The sequence below is a fragment of the Phoca vitulina genome, unplaced genomic scaffold, assembly GCF_004348235.1.
Source record: "Phoca vitulina isolate PV1807 unplaced genomic scaffold, GSC_HSeal_1.0 scaffold4, whole genome shotgun sequence".
NCBI lineage: Eukaryota > Metazoa > Chordata > Mammalia > Carnivora > Phocidae > Phoca > Phoca vitulina.
This window is the reverse complement of record NW_022589707.1, coordinates 68,031,783-68,057,169: the sequence shown is the minus strand read 5'-3', so window position 1 is coordinate 68,057,169 and position 25,387 is coordinate 68,031,783. Positions and strand designations below refer to the sequence as shown.

The 25,387-nt window shown below is 39.7% G+C and overlaps 1 protein-coding gene and 1 pseudogene across 1 annotated transcript in view; both read right to left on the bottom strand.

Moving 5' to 3' along the window:
* The window catches only part of ABCB1 (ATP binding cassette subfamily B member 1), a 125,883-nt gene that overhangs the window by 33,895 nt on the left and 66,601 nt on the right, over positions 1 to 25,387 (bottom strand). Inside the window, exons 10-18 of the mRNA XM_032402254.1 lie at positions 17,882 to 17,995; positions 17,446 to 17,556; positions 17,139 to 17,264; positions 16,826 to 17,029; positions 16,329 to 16,499; positions 7,710 to 7,871; positions 6,649 to 6,825; positions 5,559 to 5,705; positions 3,180 to 3,287 (exon numbers count right to left, since the gene is read on the bottom strand). Coding sequence (XP_032258145.1) covers positions 3,180 to 3,287; positions 5,559 to 5,705; positions 6,649 to 6,825; positions 7,710 to 7,871; positions 16,329 to 16,499; positions 16,826 to 17,029; positions 17,139 to 17,264; positions 17,446 to 17,556; positions 17,882 to 17,995 — 1,320 coding nt within the window. The remainder of the gene's footprint in view (positions 1 to 3,179; positions 3,288 to 5,558; positions 5,706 to 6,648; positions 6,826 to 7,709; positions 7,872 to 16,328; positions 16,500 to 16,825; positions 17,030 to 17,138; positions 17,265 to 17,445; positions 17,557 to 17,881; positions 17,996 to 25,387) is intronic.
* On the bottom strand, positions 1,403 to 2,177 carry LOC116630518 (annotated as a pseudogene).

Here is a 25,387-nt window from a genome sequence, read left to right as displayed (position 1 = left end):
TGTTGTTGACCGCTGTGCCATCTCTACAGTTCTGAGGTCCTATAATTTAGAGCCTTTGCTTCCACTCAGTTTTGCCAGGCAAGTCAGGCTCCTGTCTCCCCAAGCATCATCATGTTATAAAGCTATTGCTCTCAAGGGGCGCCTGGGTAGCTCAGTTGGTTAAGCGACTGCCTTCGGCTCAGGTCATGATCCTGGAGTCCCGGGATCGAGTCCCACATCGGGCTCCCTGCTCGGCGGGGAGTCTGCTTCTCCCTCTGACCTTCCCCCTTCTCATGCTCTCTCTCTCTCTCGATTTAATAAATAAATAAATAAATCTTAAAAAAAAAAAAAAGCTATTGCTTTCACTGCCTTTGCTTTACTAGTTCAAATGTCCAAAGTTTAAGGGAGCAGCTCAAAGCCTACCACCCTCAAAATCCCTTAACCAACTTCACACTCAGGAATCTTTACATTCTATGGCATTAACAGTTGCCACAGCAATCTTGCATATAGTTAAAGTGTTACATCTATTATGCTTAGGTCAAATTACCCAATAAGATTTTAAGTACTCAGTAATGAAAGAGTTCATTCAGTCATTTTTCTTTTGTATTTCTTATAATGTCAAAAAAAAAAACCCTTTCTGTCTATATAAAAAAAATTAATACATGCTTACAACACATTAAATAAAGACACCTATTCAGAATTTTATCTTAAAAAATTACACATGGCTAACATCTATTCCTTCTATAAGTAACTGAGTGTTTGCTACTGCCTCACACAGCAGGCCTGGGAACTTGATCACATCATTTTTTTCTTTTTTTTTTTTTTCTTTTCTTTTCTTTCTTTTCCTTCCTTCCTTCCTTTCTCTCTCTCTCTCTTTCTTAATGGTGCAGTTGTTTAATTCCTAGAATCCTGATTTGAGGTATCCATTCCTACAGGAACTAGTTGTGTTTCCTACTGTAGCCAGAAAGATTTGTTTGGATACAATAAAGCTAGCTTTGTAATTTATAATACACACACACACACACGCACACACTCCTTCCTTTGATTTTTCTGGCATTCCTAAGTTTGTGGTAAAAGTTTCCAATATGAATTATTTCTCCAGTCTGCAATGGGGCAGACACCATGCTTGTGCAACCTTAAGGAGTCCATTCAAATTCATGAGAACCAGACACTTATCCTAAGAAGACATGAAGAACTGCTGGTACTCTCACAAGGAGTGCTTCTGTGTTAGAGAGTGTAGAAGGGGCAAAGAGGTCCTGGAGTTGTACTCCGAAGATTTGTTCAGGAAGGTTGGTGTGAGCAGGCTTCACCCTCTGGGGGACTCAATGGCAAGTAAGGAGAGCCGGGCTGGGGACAACAGCTTCTTCTGGAGGAAAGGAAAACCTAAGAGATTGGTGTAGGATGCACCAGAAGCTCTTCTAGATCAAACTTTTTTTTCAGGATCTAGCTTTAAAAATAAGCTTGTTGCCTCTGGGGATAGGAGTCCTCTCATCCATGCTTCAAACGTTACAGGAAACAATTTCCTTCCTTCAGCTTTATCAAGTGGACTATTTATCACAAAAGAACAAAGGGCGACAGGCCTTTTAAAAACTGATGTTGAGACTGGCAGTCATGACGATTCCCCCGGCTATAATCGCAGACATACCAACAGTAGCATCAATCCTGGTTGCAATGGCACCTCCGTGAGGGAATCCAGGAGCTCCTTGCAGATAAGGACCTCCTTACGATACACAAACGAGCCTTTCTGATTATGGAACGTTGTGTGTTCAAGGCTTCTGGGAAAGAGCTGGGTCTATGACATTTGTTCTCTTTCATAGGCTTTGCGTCACGGAAAAAGGTTTTGAAGTCTTGATCCTCCGAGTAGCTTTACATTTATATGAGGACAAACGTTTCCAGGAGCTGTCTTCACTTTTCTTCATGAGCTGGTCAAAGAGGAGTCTCATGTCCTTGCGCTAGCTAGGGCTGGGGAGAGAATGGTCCTTATGAATGACCTTCTCGGAGGACACCGACCTCGGTGGCAGCCATGGATCCCTCGCCTGTGGGGACGTACCCGGCCAGGGCAGCGGAGGGCTCTGGGCATGTGCAGTCCCACGGCGCTGCTCGGCAGCCTGGCTCGGAGGTTCGGCCGGGCTCGGTCGGCTCCCGCTCCGATGCTCCGCCCCAGGGAGAGAGCACGTGACACCGGTCACATTATGCATCTTAATCATCAAGAGGAAGGTACTAATATCCCTATCTTACAGATGAGGACACTGAGGCTTAGTTTAAATTATTTATTTGCCCAAAAGCACAAAATTAGGAACTGGTGCAACTCATACACAAACCAAAGTCTAACACCAAAACCAACGCTGCCTTGCCATACTAAACTTTTAGAGCCCTTAACTTCTTTACAATTCTGTTCCCGCCAAATGATGCGCAAGCTGTATCATCTGACTCTTTACAAGTGGGTCTACAGTTTCTGTTTAAGACTGACATTCTTCCATCATCAAAAAGGTTCCTTCTCCTTTAGCAAAAGGTGAATGACAAACTCTTCAAACATTTTTTAATCAAGTGTGACTTGCTTACAGTGTCTTGCTTTTTGTTGTTTTCAGGTCATACCTAGACATTCTGAGTATTTAAACTGACTGGCAGTACTTATATCCAAACTTAAGCCCAGGGTTCCCCTGAATTCCATTTTTGAGTCCCCAGCTTTCATTTCTAGTCATCATATTAGATCAAACACCCTCTTCCTTCTGATTTCATTACTATTTCATTTGGGGGAGGTGATGGTGGGGAGGAGAAGGTAAGCAAGTGCTCCAGTGGAAGCAAAACATCTTTGTTTTAAAATATTTTTATTTTTAAAATATTTATTTATTTATTATTCATTCATTCATTTATTTTTGAGAGAGAGAGAGAGAGAGAGTGTGTGAGCGGGGGGAAGGGGCAGAGGGAAAGGGAGAGAGAGAGAATCAAGCAGGTTCCATGCCCAGCACAGAACCTGACTTGGGGCTCAATCCCATGACCCTGAGCTAAAATCAAGAGTTGGACACTTCACTGATTGAGCCAAGCAGGTGCCCCAAAACATTTTTGTTTTAAATATGTCAAAGAAACTTGGTTGCTAATAGTCCAGTTAATAGAGCAAATTACATAAATGCTTAGAAATTTCCCCAGCTGAATAAGAATGCATTCCCCAAAATGAATAAAGGGAAAATGCAGACACTTACCTGGAGGAAAAATGTAATAAAAGAAATAATTCCAAGGACTAGGAACAATAAAGAAAACATATTACTATTCTGTCGTTTTGTTTCAGGATCCTCATCTCTGGTAAAAACCTGTTGAGAAAATATTTAAAGGTTTTTCAGTTCAAAGACTAAGGAAGTCACCCATTTCCCATCAAGCACAACATTTGGAGGTTAAGATAGGTTTAGTATAATGGAAGTCAGGGCTGGTTTCCCTAAGGCCAAACCTAAAGGTGTGGCCTTAAGGGCCAAGAATGGGTCTCCTAAAGCGTCCCAATACTTTTTTTGCTTATACTCCCTGTCAGAGTAATGAGTGTCACAAGGGCCGCACCAGCTATGTAAAGTAGAAATGAGAATAAATACTGTCCTCTTTTGGTGGGAAACTACATTGTATGGCAATTTGTTGTTTTACAATTTGGACACTTCCAGCTGTAGACAAACCTGCCGATGCTGTTTTGGTAAACCAGAGAGAGGCAGTCATTCACTCAGCCCAGACCCTCAGTAAGAAAGGAGCCTCCTTGAGCCAGCCTCTTTTGTAGGATGGCCAGTTAGACAGCCAACTGACCCAGTACCACACATGGAGACCTTCCTGGAGATGGTAAGAAGGCTAACAGGATGTCTTGGGCTTAGAGAACATAGAGAATACTTCACAGGGAGAGAAAACAAACAACTCCCTTCATAGTGGGTCAAAATTGTCTTATAACAGAGCTACATTCCTAACCCAACCCAGTAAACTTTATCCTTTGTACAAGAAAAAAAAAAAAAAAAGCCCTTTGGAGGAGATAAAATTCATTTTTCTTGATTAGTTATTCCACCCAAAAATAGCAAACAATCAGTGAGCTCTTATTCTGTGATAGATATTATTCTACACAAATTCATGTATACCATTCCTTTTATCCTCACAATCACCTCCTAACGTTTATTATCATCACCACTTTACACAGAGGCACAGAGAGGTTAATTAACTTGTTCAAGGTAACACAGCCAGCAAGTGATGACCCAAAGATTTAAACCCGATCAATCTAACTCAGAGCCCACAACCTTAAACCCTGTGTTACAAACCTTCAATGAGGCAGACAACTGGTTGCCTAACCAATATCTAGGAGTCAGTGGGCTAACCCTGGCTCACCTGCTTCCAGACCTACTGTTACATGAGGAACGAAGAAAATATAAAATCTTAGGTTGAGTTTTTGTTACACCCAGCTAAACCCATTCCTAAATAGTCCACTTCCATTTTTTTTTTTCCTGATGATGCCACTGTCTACCTCCCTGCCTATACAACAAACGCTAGACCAGGAATCAGTTCCCTGTGGACCACCAGCCAAATGTTTATATAGAGCTTCGGTGGAATAGCGCCATATTCACTTGTTTCTGCACTGTGGGTGCATCTGTACTACAACAGTAGAGCTAAGTGTTTGCAACAGAGACCATATGGCGCTCAAAATCTAAACTGTTTACTCCCTTACCCTTTATAGAAAAAGTCTGCTAACCCCTGTCCTAGAACATATGCTCCATGCTATCAGACACTTTATCTCCTTCTTGGCATTTTTTTTTTTTTTTTTTACCACCTGGAACAGTATGTGGCACAGAACAGTCACTGCAAAAAGTATTTCTTGAATGAATACATTGAACGTACAGATACCAAAAAGAAATCAGTTAGCCAGGCATGGGGAGACCTGCATATTTATGTATTTTGGGGTACATCAAAAGTTAATGTTTGGCCTCTTCCATGTAGGGAGCAACTCCTTTCTCCGTTATGTTTTCAGCCATTATGGCAAGGGTATCCTCAGCTTGATAGCTGAACATCTACTGCGAAACAGAGAGCATTCCTGCCTAGGTGGTAGCTTTACTGTTAAAAATGCCACCAGTAAAAGCAGGTACGACCAACATACGTCAAACTTGCAGAATCCATTCCTTTTTGTTTTCATCTTAACAAGTGGGATGGATGTCTTACAGGGGCAGCATGCCGAGCCTGCCCACATCCTGACAAGTGCATATATCACACAAGAGCTTGGTCTCAAGCCAGTCTGACAAACACACCATGAACTCTCTCTGCACCACTGATAGGACTTTTCATGAGGTTTACTCAGAGCCCAGTGATGGCAGGCGAGAGATACTCATCAGGTCAGGTTCATGGACTATTTCAGGAACCTGGGCCCTAAGGGAGCAACTAACTGCAAGGACACAGGAAGGCTTGAAAAATTAGCCTTCTTACCCCAAAACAGACTTACATCTTCAAGTTGCTGAGTTTCACGCAAAGGTACATTATTTTTTTGTGGCTTATGTATCCAGCTACAAATATAAACAGCTCATTCTTTACTCAGGACTCACAGGTAAATCCAAAAAATAGACATAAACACTTACCCCTATAATCCTTGAAAATATTACTGAAAATGCTGGTTGCAGGCCGCCATTTATAATAGCACAAAATATACCAACCACAAAATAAGGCCATTCAGTTATATTCAGCTTCAGAATCCTCCAGAAGGAAACTGGAGGTACATTTTCATTCTGGAAAGCAAAATATTACAACAGGCTAGTTAGAAAAAGAATTGATACTTTTTATCAATTTAATGATGCACAGTCCTTCAGTATGTACCAAAAAATTTTTTAAGATTTTATTTATATATTTATTTGAGAGAGAGAGAACACGAGCAGGGGCAGAGGGAGAGGGAGATGTGAGGGAGAGGGAGAAGCAGACGCCCTTGCTGAGCAGAAAGCTCGATGCGGGACTCGATCCCAGGACCCTGGGATCATGACCTGAGCTGAAGGCAGACGCTTAATGACTGAGCCTCCCAGGTGCCCCTGTACCAAAATTTTTACATGAAGATACTTATTCATGTTTTCTTATGAACTGATGGCTATTTAATTTTTTAAAAAGTGCTGACAGATTCTGTTATATTGCTCCTTTATATTTTAAGAAATAAATGATGTTTCCACAAACATTTAACACTTACCTGACATTTGGAAAATTTACAAGTAGGGATAAAAGAACAGAAGTGTCCCCATTAGAATCTCTTTATAATATAGGGGCACCGGGGTGGTTCAGTCAGTTAAGCATCCAACTCTTGATTTCGGCTCAGGTCATGATCTCAGGGTCTTGAGATCAAGCCCTCTGTCAGGCTCTGAGCTCAGCAGGGAGTCTGTTTCTCCCTCTCCCTCTGTCCTTCCCCGCCACTCCCCACCTCCTGTGCACGCGCTCTCTCTCTCAAAGAAATAAATAAATCTTAAAAAAAGAATATCTTTACATTATAAATTGTAATTCTAAAATTCTTGTCTTATAAACTCATTCATAAATTGCAACCTGAGACTCAAATGTTGAGATTTTGGTTTGTGGAATGTTTTGGGAATAGGACAGGAGGATTCTGGATAATTCTTTCTTCTTCCTACTCCTGCCACCCCAGTGCTAGCCCAGAGGGAGGGCTGAAGACATAACTCTACATCCTCTCCGTACCAAGTCCTCTTTTGTACCAAGCTTTCTGTCCTGGCCTTGTGGGTCATGTATATTCTTGCGAGTTGATCTTCTTCTTATTAAACTGGATCCTGAATCTTTAGGAGACATTTCCAAGGCATCAATTTCACTTTTGGATTCACCAACTGCATTTTCTAATTCAATTTCATTCCCTCTTGTCTAAAATAAACAAGAAATAAGCATAAGCAGGTTAGGATCAGAAAACATGAAAATTGTCAAACATCAGCTATCAAGGAAAGTGGTAATTTACATCATTGTAGGAAAAGATAAAAAACTGCTGCAGGGGCGGTTGTGTGTAAATGTGTGATATATATAAATATATATATATTTTTTAATGTGTGATATATTTGAAAATTAAAACCACTGAATGGGGATTGCCTGTGAATATGCTGAAATAACATGATGTCCTTTCCTTGTATCTTACCTTGTCATCTCCTTTTTGTAGGTGTTTGGGACTCGATATTATTTGCTTTGGGCCAGTGCTATCAACAGAAATATGCTGCATGCCATTCTGTGACCCACGTTTGTCATTTAAAATTTTCTCAGTAGCCACGTTAAAAAATGTCAGAGATAAATCCATTTTTACTCTTTACTTTAACCTAATATATCCAAGATATTAGCTTTTCAACATGTAATCATCATAAAAACTTACTGAGGTATTTTGCATTCTTCTTTTGTACCACGTCTTGGGAATCTGGAATGCATTTTCTACTTTAAAAACTTCAATTCAGAATAACTGTCACTGAAGCGTTCAATAGCCACATGAGGCTAGTGGCTACTACAGTGGATAGTAGTAGATAGATGGATACTGGATAGTATGATGGATAGCTGACCTTTAAACCTTTTTAAATTTTATTTTTCTCTAATTATCCTTCTTTATTTTCCCTCCTTTTCAATGGGAAGAAAAATCTGGTCTGAATTCCCCAAGTATTTTTCTCACCTCTCAAGATAATCAAGTCAAGTAACATTAATTTATAGTACTAATCACACCAAATCAGTTTTTACCTTAGATATTTCAGGAAAACTCTGGAGTTGGACAATACCTGCATTGTGACAAGTTTGAAGTAAATGCCTTTCTCTTTCATGAGTTCATCATGACTTCCTTTCTCCACAATGACTCCATCATCAAAGCCAGCGATGACATCAGCATTACGAACCGTAGACAAACGATGAGCTATCACAATGGTGGTCCGGCCTTTTCTGGCCTAAAGAGAGAAAAATTAGGTTTTTGAACACATGGACAATTATAGGCAAAAATTCATTCAATTTATATTTACTGAATGCCAATGCCTTGGATACTGTAAAACCATCTAAGCTATATAAGGTAGTCTCTGTCTTCAATAAATGTATAGTCAATTGATAATGGTTTAAAATGATGTTTTATTATAATACATATTAACACAAATGTAACACAAATTAAAATGATGTTTTATTATAATACATATTAACACAAATGTGAATCCAAAAATATAATACATATTAACACAAATCACATATTAATATTAGGTAAGCTTCTAAGAATTTTACTTAACCTCTATCAGCCCAAGTTTACAGTAATAATCAGGGGCTTATACGAAGTAAAAAACGCTACAGTCCAGGCACTGGCCAATCAGAGCAGACCCAGGCCAGTGTGTGGTATTGGTACAGACTAGATAGCACCAGTCTGGGACTCCTAGCATCCCACCTCATAGAACTTCTGGATGATTAAGATGGATAATCAATGTGAGGCAGCAAAGTCCAGTCTTCAGTGCCACTTTGATCTGAACTCAAATCTTAGCTCTGCCATTTATGAATTCCACAATTTTATCCAAATCTTTTAACCTGTGTGAGGCTCAGTTTACTCACATATAAAATGGAGATAGTATTAGTACTCATTTCTTCAAATAGTTGTGATGACCAAATAATATAATGTACACAAAGCATTGTGATATATATACAAAAGTACTTAATGAAAGTTACTTATTCCTAGGTAGAAGCATTATGGAAAAACTGAAGAGCTATGCAAATGTTCTTAAATGCCCAGTGTCATTTTTATTTAATATGGAAGAGGTTAACATAGTTTAATATGGAACCAGAACTTTCTGAGATTTCTTTCACCTCTGTAACTTTCCCCAAGGCTTATGACTTTTGTGACTTTGTATCTCTCTCCAGGAACTAGCAATAAAATCCTCAAACTAACAAGAGGCATATTGATCAATATAAAGAAGAGAAGTGGAAAACTCTGACAAGAAAAAAACGATACATGTAGAAAAATTAGATGGTAGCAAACAGAGGGTAGAGAAGATAATGGATCAATTCTTTGGATATTTTTAAGGGGGGCATGTGGAATTCTCCCTCCAAAATTTACATTCTAAAGGAAAAGCATTTTTTAATAATTAATGTTTTGGGGGGGGCAGAGGGAGAGGGAGAGAGAATCTTAAGTATGCTCCATGCCCAGTGCAGAGCCCTACACAGGGCTTGATCTCACAATCCTGGGATCATGACCTGAGCTGAAATCAAGAGTCAGATGCTCAACCAAGTGAGCCACACAGGTGCTCCTAAAGAAAAAGTATTTTTAATGCAACCTTTTAAAATCATTTTTATTTATAATTTAATGCATATTTCCATTGTAAAATAACAAGAAAACACAGACATAAAATTACAGATAAGCAAAGTGAAGGGGGAAATAGCAGCCACAATTCCATCTGCCTCTATTTTGGTTCACTCAGTTTTTAGTAACCTGCTTTTCCCTTCCTCAACAATCTATTCAACACATTGACAGGATGTATAAAAGAACATCCAGTGTCATTTTGTTATTAGAGAAAGGGAAAGCTGGAACAAATATATGTTCATCTTTGAATTCTACGGTGACACTTCTACTCAGGGCACTTCTGGGCTAAAAGGTCTTCACATTCTGGAGAGGAAGATGGTGGTAAAGTAAGAGGACCCTAGGTTCATCTCCTCCCACAAACAGCTAGATAACTATCACATCAACCTAGATACCCCAGAAATCCCCCTGAAGACTGAAAGAACAAACTCCACAACTAAGGAGAGAGAAGAGGCCTCATTAATAAGGCAGGAAGTGAGGAGATGTGTTTTAGGGGAAAACAGGTCACAGGAGCTGCAGTGGGGAGGGAAGTCATGGTTGCAGAGAAGGGCATGTGACAGAGAGAAAGAAAGAGAGAGAGGAGCACACAGGAGAATATTTCCCCAAAACCACTGGCTTGGAAAACAAGATGGGCTGAATTTTGTGAGTTCTTGCAACCATCAGGCTTAAAGCCTGGAGTTTTAAAGGTCAGTGGGCTTGGCTGGGATAAATCTTGGAGGGCACTGCGCTGGTCTTGGAAAGAAGGCAGACAAACAACCTGGGAGTGGATAGCATGGAAACAGTGATCTGAAAAATGCTTGGGGTACACTGGGGGGATATTATTCACTCTTTACAAAGCATATCCCTGAGAGGCAGTGTTTGAGGAAACACCTCTCTGGGAACAAAGGAGCTGGCTGGCACCATTTCCCTTCCCCAGCCCTCAGCATAAACACAAAGCCAGCCACCTGAAGAAAGCAGCTCAGCTCAGACAATGGCTGTCTAACTTGCTTAAACCAAGCCCCACCCTCCTGTGCTCTGGTGGGACTGCCCTTCTAAGTCAGGCTTGCCTCAGTTGGAGCATGGTAAGCCCCTCCTCCAGAAGCCCAGCACAAACCCCTGCCCACTCCATGTCTCCCCACCAGAGAGTTCTACTGGGCCTCAGTTCTGGTGGAGTTGGTGTCAAGTCTCATTTCACAAGCAGACCAGAGCACACCTAGTTAAAACTCACCACATTCAGGCCAGGGGCCAAATACTGCCTACAGCAGGCAAGGAGAGCCTCTGCAAATGACTGGCCTGAAGGAAAGAGCAGCCAAAACACAACAGCAGAGCGCATGCAGCACACACCAGAGACACTCGCTGAAGTGCCAGGCCATAGACACTACATGACCTCTTCTTCATAAAGCCATTATTTTCCAGAAGCAGGAGACATAAATGGCTTTTGTAGCACAGGGAAGAAGGCAGAGACTTAGACAAAATGCCAAGATGGAGGAATTTATCTGAAATGAAAGAACAAGTCAAGGCTACGGCCAGAGAACTAAGCAAAACAGATATAAGTAACATGCCTGATGGAGAATTTAAAGCAATAATCATAAGGATACTCACTGGGCTTGAGAAAAGAATAGAAGACACCAAGGAGACCCTTACCACAAAGATAAGGGAGTTAAAAAAGAATTAGAGATGAAGAATGAAATAAACAAGATTGGAAACAGGTTTGATGCAATGAACAGCAGACTGGGAAAAGCAGAGGAATGAATTAGTGATCTAAAAGACAAAATAATGGAAAATAATGAAGCTGAACAAAAGAGAGAAAGAAGAATTATGGAACATGAGAATAAACTGAGAGAACTCAGTGACTCCATCAAACGTAATAACATTCATATTATAGGAGACCTAGAAGAAGGAGAGAGAGAAAAGGGGGCAGAAAATTTATTTCAAGAAACAATGCAGTAAACTTCCCTTATCTGGGGAAGGAAACAGATGTCTAGATCCAGAAGGAAGAGAGAATTCCCATCAAAATCAACAAAAGCAGGCCAACACAAAGACATATTTTAATTAAATTTGCAAAATATAGTGATTTAAAAAGACATCTTAAAAGCAGCAAGACAAAAGAAGTCCTTAACTTACAAGGGAAGACCCGTAAGGCTAGCTGGAGATCTCTCAACAAAAACTTGGCAAGCCAGAAGGGAGTGGCATTATATATTCAAGGTGCCGAATGGGAAAAATCTGCAACCAAAAATACTCTATCCAGCAAGGCTACCATTCAGAATAGAAGGAATGTTAAAAAATATCCCAGACAAATAAAAACTAATGGAGTTTGTGACCACTAAACCAGCCCTGCAAGAAATATTAAAGGGGACTCTTTGAATGTAAAGGAGAGACCAAGAGTAACAAAGACAAGAAAGGATCAGAGAAAATCTCTACAAACAATGACAAAGCAAGTAATAAAATGAAAATACATACCTATCAATAATTACTTTGAATGTAAATGGACTAAATGCTCAATCAAAAGACATAGGGTATCAGAATGGATAAAAATACAAGACCCATCTTTATGCTGCCTACAAGAGGCTCATTTTAGACCTAAAGACACCTACAGATTGAAAGTGAGGGGATGGGGGCGCCTGGGTGGCTCAGTCGTTAAGCGTCTGCCTTCGGCTCAGGTCATGATCCCAAAGTCCTGGGATCGAGCCCCGCATCGGGCTCCCTGCTATGCGGGAGGCCTGCTTCTCCCTCTCCCACTCCCCCTGCTTGTGTTCCCTCTCTTGCTGTGTCTCTCTCTGTCAAATAAATAAATAAAATCTTAAAAAAAAAAAAAAAAGAAAGTGAGGGGATGGAGAAACATTTATCATGCAAATGGATGTCAAAAGAAAGCCAGAGTAGCAATACTTATATTGGATAAACTAGACTTTAAAACAAAGAATATAAAAAGAGACAAAGAAGGGCATTATATAATCATAAAGACATTCCAACAAAAAGATATAACAACTATAAATATCTATGTACCCAACAAGGGAGCACCCAAATATATAAAAAAATTAAAAACATAAAGGTACTAATTGATAATACAATAATAGTAGGGGAAATTTAACACCTCACATCAATGGACAGATCATGTAAGCAGAAAATCAACAAGGAAACAATAGCTTTGAATGACGTTCTGGACCAGATGGAGTTAACAGATGTATTCAGAACATTCCATCCTAGAACAGCAGAATACATATTCTTTTCAAGTGCACATGGGATATTCTCCAGACTAGATCACATATTGGGCAACAAAACAGGCCTCAACAAATACAAAAAGACTGAAATCATACCATACACCTTTTCTGAGCATGCATAATGAAACTAGTAATCAACCACAAGAAAAACATTTGGAAAGACCACAAATACATGGAGGTTAAACAACATGCTACTAAAGAATGAATGGGTCAACCAGGAAATCAAAGAAGAAATAAAAAAAATTCATGGAAACAAATGAAAATGAAAACAAAACAGTCTGGATACCGGGATACAGTAAAAGCAGTCTCAAGAGGGAAGTATATAGCAATACAGGCCTACCTCAAGAAGCAAGAAAAATCTCAATAAATAACCTAAACGAGCTAGAAAAAGAACAACAAATGAAGCCTAGAGCCAAGAGAAGGAAGGAAATAACAAAGACTAGAGCAGAAATAAATGATATAGAAACTAAACAAACAAACAAACAAAAAACCAATAGAAAAGGTCAATGAAACCAGGAGCTGGTTCTTTGAAAAAATTGATAATTGATAAACCTCTAACAAGACTTATCAAGGGCGCCTGGGTGGCTCAGTCGGTTAAGCGGCTGCCTTCAGCTCAGGTCATGATCCCAGGGTCCTGGGATCGAGTCCCGCATCGGGCTCCCTGCTCAGTAGGGAGCCTGCTTCTCCCTCTCCCTCTGCCTGCCTCTCTGCGTACCTGTACTCTCTCTCTCTGTCAAATAAATAAATAAAAATCTTAAAAAAAAAAAAAAATTTATAAAAAAAAAGACTTATCAAAAAGAAAAGAGAAAGGACCCAGATAAATAAAATCACCAATGACAGAAGAGAAATAACAACAAACACCAAAAAAATACAATTATAATTGAATACGATGAAAAACTATATGCCAACAAATTGGACAACCTGGAAGAAATGGATAAATTCCTAGAAACATATAAACTACCAAAACTGAAACAGGAAGAAGTAGAAAACTTGAACAGACTCATAACAGCAAAGACATTAAATCAGTAATCAAAACACCTCAACCAACAAAAGCCTAGGGCCAGATGGCTTCAGAGGTGATTTCTACCAAACGTTTAAAAAAGAGTTAATACTGATTCTTCTCAAACTATTCCAAAAATATAGAAAAGGAAGGAAAACTTCCAAATTCATTCTATGAAGCCAGCATTACCCTGATACTAAAACCAGATAGAAACTCCACTAAAAAAGAGAACTACAGGCCAATATCCCTGATGAACATGGATGCAAAACTTCTCAATAAAATACTAGCAAACCAAAGCCAGCAATATATTAAAAAAATCATTCACCACGGTTAATTGAGATTTATTCCTGGGTTGCAAGGGTTGTTCAATATTCTCAAACCAATCAACATGATACACCACATGAACAAAAGAAAGGATAAGAACCTTTTCCTTTTATTTCAATAGACACAGAAAAACATCTGACAAAGGACAACATCCATTCATGAAAAAAACTCTGAACAAAGTAGGTTTAGAGGGAACATACTTCAACGTCATAAAGGCCATATATGAAAGACCCACAGCTAACATCATCATCAATGGGGAAAAACTGAGAGCTTTTCCCCTAAGGTCAGGAACATGACATGGATGTCCACTCTTACCACTATTGTTCAACATAGTACTGCAAGTCCTAGCCTCAACAAAAAGATCCCATAGGGTCTTCAATAGGTATTTATTCAAATCAGAAATGAACCCACAACTATATGGTCAATTAATCTTTGACAAAGCAGGAAAGAATATCCCATGGGAAAGACAATATCCAACAAATGGTTTTGGGAAAACTGGATAGCAACATACAAAAGAATCAAACTGGACCACTTTCTTACACCATACACAAAAATAAATTCAAAATGGATTAAATACCTAAATGTGAGACTTGAAATCATAAAAATCCTAGAGGAAAACACAGGTAGTAAACCTCTTTAACATCAGCTGTAGCAATTTCTTTCTAGATATGTCTCCTCAGGCAAAGGAAACAAAAGCAAAAATAAACTATTGAGACTTCATCAAAATTAAAAGCTTTCTGCACAGTGAAGGAAATAATCAACAAAACTAAAAGGCAACTTACTGAATGGGAGAAGATATTTGCAAATGACATATCTGATAAAGAGTTAGTATCCAAAATATATAAAGAAATTATAAAACTCACTACTCAAAAAATGAATAATCTAATAAAAGATGGGCAGAAGACATGAACAGACATTTTTCCAAAGAAGACATACATATGACCAATAGACACATGAAAAGCTGCTCAACATCACTCATCATCAGGGAATTACAAAACTACAGTGCGATATCACCTCACACCTGTCAGAATGGCTAAAATCAAAAACACAAGAAACAACAGGTGTTGGTGAGGATGTAGACAAAAGGAACCCTTGTGCATTGCTGGTTGGGATGCAAACTGGTGCAGCCACTATGGAAAACAGTATGGAGCTTCCTCAAAAAGTTAAAAATAGAGCTACCCTATGACCCAGCAATTGCACTCCTAGGTACTGACCCAAAGGATACGAAAATACTAATTCAAAGGGATACATGCCACCCAATGTTTATAGCAGCATTATCTACAATGGCCAAAGTATGGAAACAGCCCAAGTGTCCAGCAACTGATGAATGGATAAAGAAGAGGTGGTACATGTATACAAGAGAATATTACTCAGCCATAAAAAGAATGAAATCTTGCCATTTGCAATGACATGGGTAGAGCTAGAGTGTATTATGCCAAGTGAAATAAGTCAGTCAGAGAAAGACAAATACCGTATGATTTCACTCATATGTGGAATTTAAGAAACAAAACAAATAAGCAGAGGGAAAAGAAAAAGAGGGAAGCAAACCAAGAAACAGACTGTTAACTACAGAGAACTAACTGATGGTTACCAGAGGGGAGATGGGTGGGAGGACGGGTGAAGTAGATGACGGGGATTAAGGAGCACACTTGTGATGAGCACCAGGTGATGTATGGAAGTGTTGAATCACTATATTGTACACCTGAAACTAATATTATACTGTATGTTGACGAACTGGAATTTAAATAAAAACTTAAAAAAAAAGGTCTTCATATTCCTTGTCCTCTCAGAACTAGGTTGGTTATCAATACATTCCAGAGACCAAGCAAACAGTGCCTAGCACAGTGTAAGCACTCAAATCTGATTTGGTGAATGAGACACATGAACTCAAGGATTGCAGGAAGGTCAGACTCTGCTGACAGTCAAGGACATTTCATGGACCAGGTAAGCTTCCCACATCATCGATTCTCTTCCCCTTTCCTGAGGACAAGAAGTTTTTGTCATTTCCCATAGGGTCTTCAATGGGTATTTAACATCTTGGAAATTAAATGTGAACCTTCCTCTCTGCTCAGCGGGAAGCCTGCTTCTCCCTCTCCCACTCCCCCTGCTTGTGCTCCCTCTCTCGCTATGTCTTTCTGTCAAATAAATAAATAAAATCTTTAAAAAAAAAATGTGAACTTTCATTATATTTTCCTCTTGTTGACAACAGCAAAAACAGAAAGCCTAAAGGGTTATCTCTACAGCCAAGTTTTCAAGATCACAACGAAGACCAATTTTCATTTGAATCTCTCTTTCTCGTCGTTTAATTTAAAAATTTTGCAAGTATCTTTCAGTGAAAGTTTATTTGTTTCTATTTAAAAAAAAAAACAAACAGAAGTACATAGAAATTAAATGAACAGATCCAAAGAGGACTGGAGATGTGATTTTGATGCTTGACTGGATCACTTTCAGAGCTATCAGAAATGTCCTTTTTAAAAAATAATATCAAGAAGAATTAACAGTGGGATGTCCTTATGCTTACAAATTAGGTTGGTTTGAACTGAGGCTCACAGACCTTATCCAGGGCCACTTGAACCACTGCTTCGCTTTCAGTGTCCAGAGCTGACGTGGCCTCGTCCAGCAGGAGGATCTTGGGGTTGCGAACCAGGGCCCGAGCGATGGCTATCCTCTGCTTCTGTCCACCACTCAGCTGGGCCCCTCTCTCTCCAACCAGGGTGTCAAATTTCTACAACACAACGCAGAAAATAAAGGGGGCGGGGTGGTGGTTAGCAAAACAACAAGCTATGTCAGCTACATTTTAAGATGGGAAGTAATCCCACAAACAACCCACAGGCAATACGATCCAGTTCCTTAAAACTCAGCAATAACCAACCCCAATTTTTACAAATATACCTACTACGAGTTGATGGTGCTAGAGCTTCAAAATCTGAAGTCATTGTGATTTCTCTTCTTAGGAGTCTCCTCTAATGCATAGTAGATTCCTAACTTCTGCATTAAGCCGGCATTCTAGTCTTTGAACCTCTAGCATGGCAAAGATCGAGAAGGACTTACATTAGGTAGTTTCATGATAAAGTCATAGGCGTTGGCTTCCTTGACAGCTTTCTCGATCTCTTCCATGGTGACATTTTCGCGGCCATAGCGTATGTTTTCAGCTATCGTGGTGGCAAACAACACAGGTTCCTGACTCACCACACCAGTAATTTCCCGAAGGTGCCTTACGTTTATGGCCCTAATGTCCTGTCCATCAATACAGACCTGAAATAAAAAGTAAGCATGAGTTCCATGCATTGCCCATTTGGAATGTGAGATGTGCCTCGGTGACTGCTGCTTCCTGCAGCATCGCCGTCAGCAAGAGCCACCTCACCATGCCGTCCGTGGGGTCATAGAGCCTCTGCATCAGCTGCACTGTCGTGCTCTTCCCACAGCCGCTGTTCCCAACCAGCGCCACCGTCTGCCCACTCTCAACCTTCAGGTTGAGGCCCTTCAAGATCTAACAGGACAAATGAGAAATAAACATAAGGGCAATACACAGATCCTGGGACTATGAACTGACAGTTCAAGTCAAAACGAGGTTTACATACACATTTAAAAAAAAAATCACTAAAATAAAGTATCAGAAACTCTTCATCCAATACGTGGTTGAATCACTGATTAATCACGTATCTTTGTACCTTAACTTCTTTTCGAGACGGGTAACTGAAGTGAACATTTCTGAATTCCAAATTTCCCTTAATATTATCTGGCTTATGTCCATTCTTCGAATAGCTGTCAATGCTTGGTTTCTAAACAGAATAAAATTTCAGAAGATGACTAGGTTACAAGAGCTGTTTTTAGTGACGTTTGTGGAGAGTTGGATAAAGCGATAAAGGAATTTACTTTTAATTAGAAAAACTTTTACATGAGTATGGGAAGAGGCTCATGTGTAAGGATTTTTAAAAATGGTGTTATGCATTTTTTTCTTCTAGTAATGCTTTGAACTGATGTTTCTCAAACTTTTAAGTAGCATGATTCCTTTTGAGCAACATTAAAAATGTGCCTTTATGATGTCTGAAAAAAAAAAAGAAAAAGAAAAACTTTTACATGGATAAACGACTAGCCCAGACTTACGTTATCAATTATCTTGAAAATTTCGTAAGCTGCCCCTCTTGCGTTTGCAAATGCTTCAATGCTTGGAGATGCCTGTCCAATACTGAAAGCCCCAATTAATACAGAAAAGAAGACCTGAGGGATGTGAAGGAAAATCATCAAGTTATGTAGTATTTATTACATTTTTTTTCATACATCTTTCTTCTAACATAGCTAATTAAATTTTATTAGTAGTATTATTTTTGCTAATTAACTTTTAAAGTGACAAGTCAACTTATGAGTCCTGGGTGTTAAAAACATTTTAGAAGTTTAAATCCTTTTTGATTTACAATACAGAATTAATCTTACTTGCTCGGTGAAACAATGGAACAAGTTCCACGGGACCAGAATATATTCTATTTATTTTATTTTAATATATATTCTATTATATTTATTTAAGAGCTAATCATTTTGGTTTAGATCATCATCAAGGCATAGGGGAAACAAATATCAAAATGAGTGTCAGAAGACCAAGGTCCAAATTCTGGATAAGCCCTAACCGGCTATATGTCTTCGGGCAACTCTCCTAGAGTCTCCAGGCTTTGATTTCTTCATTTGCCAAACTAGGCAGGAGTCTATCTGTTTTCCTGACCTGGCAACCTTAGGGTGTATCAAATGAAACAGTACATATGAAAATATTTTGTAAACGATAAAGCACACATCTAGGGCATTCTTTTTTTTATTGTTATGTTAATCCCCATACATTACATCATTAGTTTTAGATGCAGTGTTCCACGATTCATTGTTTGTGCATAACACCCAGTGCTCCATGCAGAACGTGCCCTCCTCAACACCCATCACCAGGCTAACCCATCCTCCCACCCCCCTCCCCTCTAGAACCCTCAGTCCGTTTTTCAGAGTCCATCGTCTCTCATGGTTCGTCAACCCCTCCGATGTCCCCCCTTCATTCTTCCCCTCCTGCTATCTTCTTCTTCTTTTTTTTTTTCTTAACATATATTGCATTATTTGTTTCAGAGGTACAGATCTGAGATTCAACAGTCTTGCACAATTCACAGCGCTTACCAGAGCACATACCCTCCCCAGTGTCCATCACCCAGTCACCCCATCCCTCCGACCCCACTCTCCACTCCAGCAACCCTCAGTTTGTTTCCTAAGATTAAGAATTCCTCATATTAGTGAGGTCATATGATACATGTCTTTCTCTGTTTGACTTATTTCGCTCAGCATAATACCCTCCAGTTCCATCCACGTCGTTGCAAATGGCAAGATCGCATTCCTTTTGATGGCTGCATAATATTCCATTGTATATATATACCACCTCTTCTTTATCCATTCATCTGTCGATGGACATCTTGGCTCTTTCCACAGTTTGGCTATTGTGGACATTGCTGCTATAAACATCGGGGTGCATGTAACCTTTCGGATCCCTACTTTTGTATCTTTGGGGCAAATACCCAGTAGTGCAATTGCTGGATCATATGGTAGCTCTATTTTCAACTTTTTGAGGAACCTCCATACTGTTTCCCAGAGTGGCTGCACCAGCTTGCATTCCCACCAACAGTGTAGGAGGGTTCCCCCTTCTCCGCATCCCTGCCAACATCTGTCATTTCCTGACTTGTTAATTTTAGCCATTGTGACTGGTGTGAGGTGGTATCTCATTGAGGTTTTGATTTGGATTTCCCTGATGCCGAGCGATGTTGAGCACTTTTTCATGTGTCTGTTAGCCATTTCGATGTCTTCTTTGGAAAAATGTCTGTTCAAGTCTTCTGCCCATTTCTTGATTGGATTCTTTGCTCTTTCGGTGTTGAGTTTGATAAGTTCTTTATAGATTTTGGATACTAGCCGTTTATCTGATATGTCATTTGCAAATATCTTCTCCCATTCTGTCAGTTGTCTTTTGGTTTTGTGGACTGTTTCCTTTGCTTTGCAAAAGCTTTCTATCTTGATGAAGTCCCAATAGTTCATTTTTGCCCTTGCTTCCCTTGCCTTTGGCGATGTTTCTAGGAAGAAGTTGCTGCGGCTGAGGTCGAAGAGGTTGCCGCCTGTGTTCTCCTTTAGGATTCTGATGGACTCCTGTCTCACATTTAGGTTTTTCAACCATTTGGAGTCTATTTTTGTGTGTGGTGTAAGGAAATGGTCCAGTTTCATTCTTCTGCATGTGGCTATCCAATTTTCCCAACACCATTTGTTGAGGAGACTGTTGTTATTCCATTGGACATTCTTTCCTGCTTTGTCAAAGATGAGTTGACCATAGAGTTGAGGGTCCATTTCTGGGCTCTCTATTCTGTTCCATTGATCTATGTGTCTGTTTTTGTGCCAGTACCATACTGTCTTGATGATTATAGCTTTGTAATAGAGCTGGAAGTCCAGAATTGTGATGCCGCCGGCTTTGATTTTCTTTTTCAACATTCCTCTGGCTATTCGGGGTCTTTTCTGGTTCCATACAAATTTTAGGATTATTTGTTCCATTTCTTTGAAAAAAGTGGATGGTATTTTGATGGGGATTGCATTGAATGTGTAGATTGCTCTAGGTAGCATTGACATCTTCACAATATTTGTTCTTCCAATCCATGAGCATGGAACGTTTTTCCATTTCTTTGTGTCTTCCTCAATTTCTTTCATGAGTATTTTATAGTTTTCTGAGTACAGATCCTTTGCCTCTTTGGTTAGATTTATTCCTAGGTATCTTATGGTTTTGGGTGCAATTGTAAATGGGATCGACTCCTTAATTTCTCTTTCTTCTGTCTTGTTGTTGGTGTATAGGAATGCCACTGACTTCTGTGCATTGATTTTATATCCTGCCACTTTACTGAATTCCTGTATGAGTTCTAGCAGTTTTGGGGTGGAGTTTTTGGGTTTTCCACATAAAGCATCATATCATCTGCAAAAAGTGAGAGTTTGACTTCTTCTTTGCCGATTTGGATGCCTTTTATTTCTTTTTGTTGTCTGATTGCTGTGGCTAGGACTTCTAATACTATGTTGAATAGCAGTGGTGATAGTGGGCATCCCTGCCGTGTTCCTGACCTTAGGGGGAAAGCTCTCAGTTTTTCCCCATTGAGAATGATATTCGCTGTAAGTTTTTCATAGATGGCTTTTATGATATTGAGGTATGTACCCTCTATGCCTATACTCTGAAGAGTTTTGATCAAGAAAGGATGCTGTACTTTGTCAAATGCTTTTTCTGCATCTATTGAGAGGATCATATGATTCTTGTTCTTTCTTTTGTTAATGTATTCTTTCACGTTGATTGATTTGCGGATGTTGAACCAACCTTGCAGCCCAGGGATAAATCCCACTTGGTCGTGGTGAATAATCCTTTTAATGTACTGTTGGATCCTATTGGCTAGTATTTTGGTGAGAATTTTTGCATCCATGTTCATCAGGGATATTGGTCTGTAATTCTCCTTTTTGATGGGGTCTTTGTCTGGTTTGGGGATCAAGGTAATGGTGGCCTCATAAAATGAGTTTGGAAGTTTTCCTTCCATTTCTATTTTTTGGAACAGTTTCAGAAGAATAGGTATTAATTCTTCTTTAAATGTTTGGTAGAATTCCCCTGGGAAACCATCTGGCCCTGGGCTTTTGTTTTTTGGGAGATTTTTGATGACTGCTTCAACTTCCTTAGTGGTTATAGGTCTGTTCAGGTTTTCTATTTCTGCCTGGTTCAGTTTTGGTAGTTGATACATCTCTAGGAATGCATCCATTTCTTCCAGATTATCTAATTTGCTGGCATAGAGTTGCTCATAATATGTTCTTATAATTGTTTGTATTTCTTTGGTGTTGGTTGTGATCTCTCCTCTTTCATTCATGATTTTGTTGATTTGGGTCATTTCTCTTTTCTTTTTGATAGGCCTGGCCAGGGGTTTATCAATCTGGTCAATTCTTTCAAAGAACCAGCTCCTAGTTTCGTTGATCTGTTCTACTGTTCTTTTAGTTTCTATTTCATTGATTTCTGCTCTGATCTTTATTATTTCTCTTCTCCTGCTGGGTTTAGGCTTTATTTGCTGTTCTTTCTCCAGTTCCTTTAGGAGTAGGGTTAGGTTGTGTACTTGAGACCTTTCCTGTTTCTTGAGAAAGGCTTGTATTGCTATATACTTTCCTCTTAGGACTGCCTTTGCTGCATCCCAAAGATTTTGAATAGTCGTGTTTTCATTTTCATTGGTTTCCATGAATTTTTTTAATTCTTCTTTAATTTCCTGGTTGACCCATTCATTCTTTAGTAGGATGCTCTTTAGCCTCCATGTATTTGAGTTCTTTCCAGCTTTCCTCTTGTGATTGAGTTCTAGTTTCAAAGCATTGTGGTCTGAAAATAGGCAGGGAATGATCCCAATCTTTTGGTACTGGTTGAGACCTGATTTATGACCTAGGATGTGATCGATTCTGGAGAATATTCCATGGGCACTAGAGAAGAATGTGTATTCCGTTGCTTTGGGATGGAATGTTCTGAATATGTCTGTGAAGTCCATTTGGTCCAGTGTGTCATTTAAAGTCTTTATTTCCTTGTTGATCTTTTGCTTAGACGATCTGTCCATTTCAGTGAGGGGGGTGTTAAAGTCCCCCACTACTCTTGTATTGTTGTCGATGTGTTTCTTTGCTTTTGTTATTAATTGCCTTATATAATTGGCTGCTCCCATGTTAGGGACATAGATATTTACAATTGTTAGATCTTCTTGTTGGATAGACCCTTTAAGTAGGATATAGTGTCCTTCCTCATCTCTTATTACAGCCTTTGGTTTAAAATCTAATTTGTCTGATATAAGAATTGCCACCTCAGCTTTCTTTTGGTGTCCATTAGCATGGTAAATGGTTTTCCACCCCCTCACTTTCAATCTGGGGGTGTCTTTGGGTCTAAAATGAGTCTCTTGCAGACAGCGTATCGATGGGTCTTGTTTTTTAATCCAATCTGATAGCCTGTGTCTTTTCATTGGAGCATTTAGCCCATTTACATTCAGGGTAACTATTGAAAGATATGAATTTAGTGCCATTGTTATTGCCTATACGGTGACTGTTACTGTATATTGTCTGTGTTCCTTTCTGGTCTATGTTGCTTTTAGGCTCTCTCTTTGCTTAGAGGACCCCTTTCAAGATTTCTTGTAGGGCTGGTTTCGTGTTTGCAAATTCCTTTAGTTTTTGTTTGTCCTGGAAGCTTTTTATCTCTCCTTCTATTTTCAATGACAGCCTAGCTGGATATAGTATTCTTGGCTGCATATTTTTCTCATTTAGTGCTCTGAATATGTCCTGCCAGTCCTTTCTGGCCTGCCAGGTCTCTGTGGATAGGTCTGTTGCCAATCTAATGTTTCTACCATTGTAGGTTACATATCTCTTCTCCTGAGCTGCTTTCAGGATTTTCACTTTGTCTCTGAGACTCGTAAGTTTTACTATTAGATGTCGGGGTGTTGACCTATTTTTATTGATTTTGAGAGGGGTTCTCTGTGCTTCCTGGATTTTGATGCCTGTTTCCTTCCCCAAATTAGGGAAGTTCTCTGCTATAATTTGCTCCATTATACCTTCTGCCCCTCTCTCTCTTTCTTCTTCTTCTGGGATCCCAATTATTCTAATGTTGCTTCGTCTTATGGTATCGCTTATCTCTCGAATTCTGCCCTCGTGATCCAGTATTTGTTTATCTTTTTGTCAGCTTCTTTATTTTCCATCATTTGGTCTTCTATCTCACTGATTCTCTCTTCTGCCTCATTTATCCTAGCAGTTAGCGCCCCCATATTTGATTGCACCTCATTAATAGCCTTTTTGATTTCGACTTGGTTAGATTTTAGTTCTTTTATTTCTCCAGAAAGGGTTTCTCTAATAACTTCCATGCTTTTTTCAAGCCCAGCTAGTATCTTTAAAGTAATGATTCTGAACTCTAGATCCGGCATCGTACTAATGTCCGTATTGAGTAGGTCCCTGGCAGTCAGTACTACCTCTTGTTCTTTTTGTTGAGGTGATTTTTTCCATCTTGTCATTTTGTCCAGAGGAGAATAGATTAATGAGAGAACAAAATGCTAACAGGGTAACAACGTCCCCAGACAATATCCTCTAAACAAATCAGAAAAGACCTGAAGCAGGGGGAAAAGAAAGGGAAAGAGAGAAAAAAGAAAAAGAAAAAGATAAAGATAAAAACAAAAACAGAACAAAACAAAAAACAGAATATGATCAAATATGATCAGGCTGGTATATAGATCAGTGGCACACACTAGATTTTGGGTGTATTTTGGTCTGTTAGAAGAAAGTGCCTCCCAAAATTTTAAAGAAAGAAAAACTTATATATGTACAAAAATAAGGGTTGATACGATGAAGGGATGGAATATGACTGTAAAGATGGAAATTATAGGGGCACCTGGGTGGCTCAGTCGTTAAGCGTCTGCCTTCGGCTCAGGTCATGATCCCAGGGTCCTGGGATCGAGCCCCGCATCGGGCTCCCTGCTCCGCGGGAGGCCTGCTTCTCCCTCTCCCACTCCCCGTGCTTGTGTTCCCTCTCTCGCTGTCTCTCTCTCTGTCAAACAAATAAATAAAATCTTTAAAAAAAAAAAAAAAGATGGAAATTATAAAAAATTTTATAAAAGGAATTGATAAGTTCTTTGAAAAAAGAAAGAAGAGGATTTAAAAAAAAAGAAAAAGAAAGGGAGAGAATGTGATCAGGCAGGGGAGTAGAAAAAAACCATACACTAGAGATTTAGGGTATATTTTGATCTGTTAGAAGAAACTATCTCAAAATTTTAAAGAGAGAACAACTTATATATATATGCCAAAAATATGGGTAACTACTATGAAGGGATAGAATATGACTCTAAAAATGAAAAATAAAAATGTTTTTTAAAAAAGGGATTAATAAGATGTTGGTTGAAAAAGGGAAAAAGAAAAATTCAAAAAAAAAAAAATACAGTTAAAAAAAAAATTAGCTTTGAAAGACTACAGAATCATGGTAAAAAAGCCATGGATTCTATGTGCAGTATTCCCCTAGCACTGGAGTTCTGCCGTTCTCATTGATCGGTAAACTTGGTCTTGGCTGGCTGTTCTCGCTGATCTTCTGGGAGAGGGGCCTGTTGCCGTGGTTCCCAAATGTCTTTGCTGGAGGCGGAATTGCCCGCCCTTGCCCGGTCCGGGCTAAGTAATCTGCTCGGGTTTGCTCTTGGGAGCTTTTGTTCCCTGCAAGCTTTCCGTACAGCTTTGGAGGCGGAAAGTGAAAATGGCGGCCTCCCGATCTCCACCTCGGAGGAGCCGAGAACTCGGGGCCCCACTCCTCAGTGAGCCCCCAGAGAAAAGCGGTCAGTCACCCCCATCTCCCCGGTCTCCGGCCGCACTCCGTGTTCACCCGGCCTGTGACTGAGCATTTCTATCTCTGGCACCCGACCCCGTGTGGAGTCTCCAAATCCAGCAGATCCCTGTGGTGCGCTCCCGAGCCGCTCCTCCCAGGGGAGGAAGGGGAGTCTCCCCGGATCTGCTGCTTTTTGGGTCCCTGCTGGAAGAGCAGTGGCCCGACTGTGCTGCGGATCACGGTTTATGGCAACCCCGAGCTGAGAGCCCGCGCCTCAG